Source organism: Chaetura pelagica, unplaced genomic scaffold, assembly GCF_000747805.2.
Source record: "Chaetura pelagica isolate M959 unplaced genomic scaffold, ChaPel_1.0 scaffold532, whole genome shotgun sequence".
NCBI classification, from domain to species: domain Eukaryota; kingdom Metazoa; phylum Chordata; class Aves; order Apodiformes; family Apodidae; genus Chaetura; species Chaetura pelagica.
Window position 1 is genome coordinate 61,498 of NW_009952282.1, and position 2,240 is coordinate 63,737.

General features: G+C 46.3%; 1 protein-coding gene across 1 annotated transcript in view; it reads right to left on the bottom strand.

The window, feature by feature from the left end:
• The window catches only part of TRPM8 (transient receptor potential cation channel, subfamily M, member 8), a 35,977-nt gene that overhangs the window by 21,189 nt on the left and 12,548 nt on the right, over nucleotides 1-2,240 (bottom strand). Inside the window, exon 9 of the mRNA XM_010007797.1 lies at nucleotides 658-760. Within this exon, the coding sequence (XP_010006099.1) occupies nucleotides 658-760 (103 nt within the window). The remainder of the gene's footprint in view (nucleotides 1-657; nucleotides 761-2,240) is intronic.

The following is a 2,240-nucleotide window of genomic DNA, read 5'->3' on the forward strand; positions in this document are numbered from 1 at the left end:
ACGAAAGGAATCCTGCAGAATTCCCAACAGGACCCTACACAAAGAAGTGTCATGAGAAGCTGTAACACTCTCAGACTTTCTCCACACACCAAGGGGAAACTGAGGTCACCCCAGCAACCCTCACCAAGTACCAGTTCTGCTCTGCCAGAGTAGCAGAGACCCCAGGTCTGAATTGCTCACAGCAGCCAGTCACTGCACACTGACTGTTCAACACCTGGATACTTCTCTCCCTGCCAGTCGAACCTCCCCAGTCCACATATCCCAAAGATACTTGATTTTACATTTCAGGCTGCTGAGTAGCCCAGCTCTGCAGTACAACCATTAGAGATCCTTTGTGTGGCTTTGTGACTCCCTGTGGTGTTGTCTACACGTGTCCTGTTCTCTGAGACACTATCCCAGCATCTCCAAAGCTCTGCCAAGTGCCTTCCTGAGTGTGTCTGCACTGGGGTTTGGTCTCAGCCACACTAACAGAGCCCACCATGCTGCTGCAGGCTGTCCACACCACTCCAGATGAAGGCAAGCTGTGGCAGGAGCTTAACTCTAGAGAGATAGCACAGCTCTAGGGAAGGTTGTTCTAGAAAATAGCCTTATTTTTCTCTCTCTGTGAAAAAACCCCAACACAAACAACAAAACCAAAACAGAAAAACAATTACTTGCCTTTGTACAGAGCAAAAGAAATGGCATTGCTCACAATTTCATCTCCAGCTTCTTCTATTTTGATAACTGTCAATAAATGAGGGTTCTCAAGGACTTCTTTGATCTACAAAAAGGAGAAGTTTGGTTTCAAAGACATCTAGACTGTTTAGCAGCTGAACTCCTAGAGGCTCTTTAAAGGCAATTTCTCCTCACATTGCAGCAAAGCTGCTTGCTCATCAGCCCTATTTTCACATAGTTAAAAATCAAGACCAAGCAGAAGTAGATAATGAATAATAAGTCAAAGTACAAGATGAATTATCCTCTGAACATACAGCAGATAATTGTGATTCCCTCCATGCAGAACATCATAACCAAAAATATATGATCTCAGTAATCAGAAACTACTCAAAAATTAAAAAGAGATTGTGACAGCCCAAGTTTCAACACATGTCTAGCAGTTCATTACAGAACAGCTCCTACCTCCTTGAGCTTTGTCCAGGACAGAGATGATGTCTCACACAACCAAACCTTATAAAGTTCCTTTCATTCCAGGCCACAGCAAACAATCTTAGCCCTTCTCAATTGCAGGGTGAGGCAGCTCAGGAGAAGCTGTGAAGACTGTGGCCTTGTTTCCCTGTTTTCCAGGCTCCCCAGGGCAGAGCTTCTTCTGGAAACCAGAGGCTCACAGGCTGCTCAGAGGCTGCTCTTTCCTCTTCAGGTTTGGACACCAGAGCCCCCAGGCTCAAAGTGCAACTTCAGACTCTGTTTCTGCAGGACCCTCTGCAAAAGTCCCTGCCCTGTATCTCCCCTTTTCCCTGCAAGCTTCTTAACACAGCAGCAGAAAACTGTTGAGGTTCTAAGATAGCTCTGGAGATCCCACTGCTCAAGAGAGGGTCAAGTGGAACCTGCAGGTTGTCCCATGGGCTCACTCTGCCAAGCTCTCACCAAGAGCTTTGAGTCAGGCCTCACCAGAAATAACAGCTTCTTCAGCTTCAGTAGCAGAAACTTTGCTTGGTTCATAGCAAAGAAAATACACACAGGAGTTGGAGTGTCTGAATTCCACTCTGGGGCCTGCAAACAAGTTGCATTTATAAAAAAATAAATAATAAGTCAGAGGGCAGGTGGAAAGCTGAGAGGAGGAGCCTGAAGTCTGCAGGAGCAATATAACAATTTCCATCCCCTATCATCATGAACTTGGACTGAGGTCTGAACACCCAACCACCCCTCACTGTGAGCGTGGGTAGGAGATCATGAACCAAGAGAGGAAAACAGAATCAGACCCCAGGATAAAGCATCAGCCAGTTAATTGAGAAAGTCAATTAGCTCAAGTTAATGAGTTCAGAGAGCTGAAGTGTTGTTGGAACCAAGACTTCTGAAAAGTAACAGGATATTAAGGCTTTGCTGGAGCTCCTGAGTTGTGAAGTAGATTTGCCAAAATTTGGAAGTCCCTGGGGTAGCAGTGACAACCCTTGGACCCCGAGCAATCCAGCAGGATTGCCCAGTGTGAGGCCTGATTCAGCAAACATCCAAATTCTCCACCTTTGCAAAGCATGCAAGGGAATTGTGGCACCAACCAGCCCCTGGCAGCAGCACACCCAGCAGGA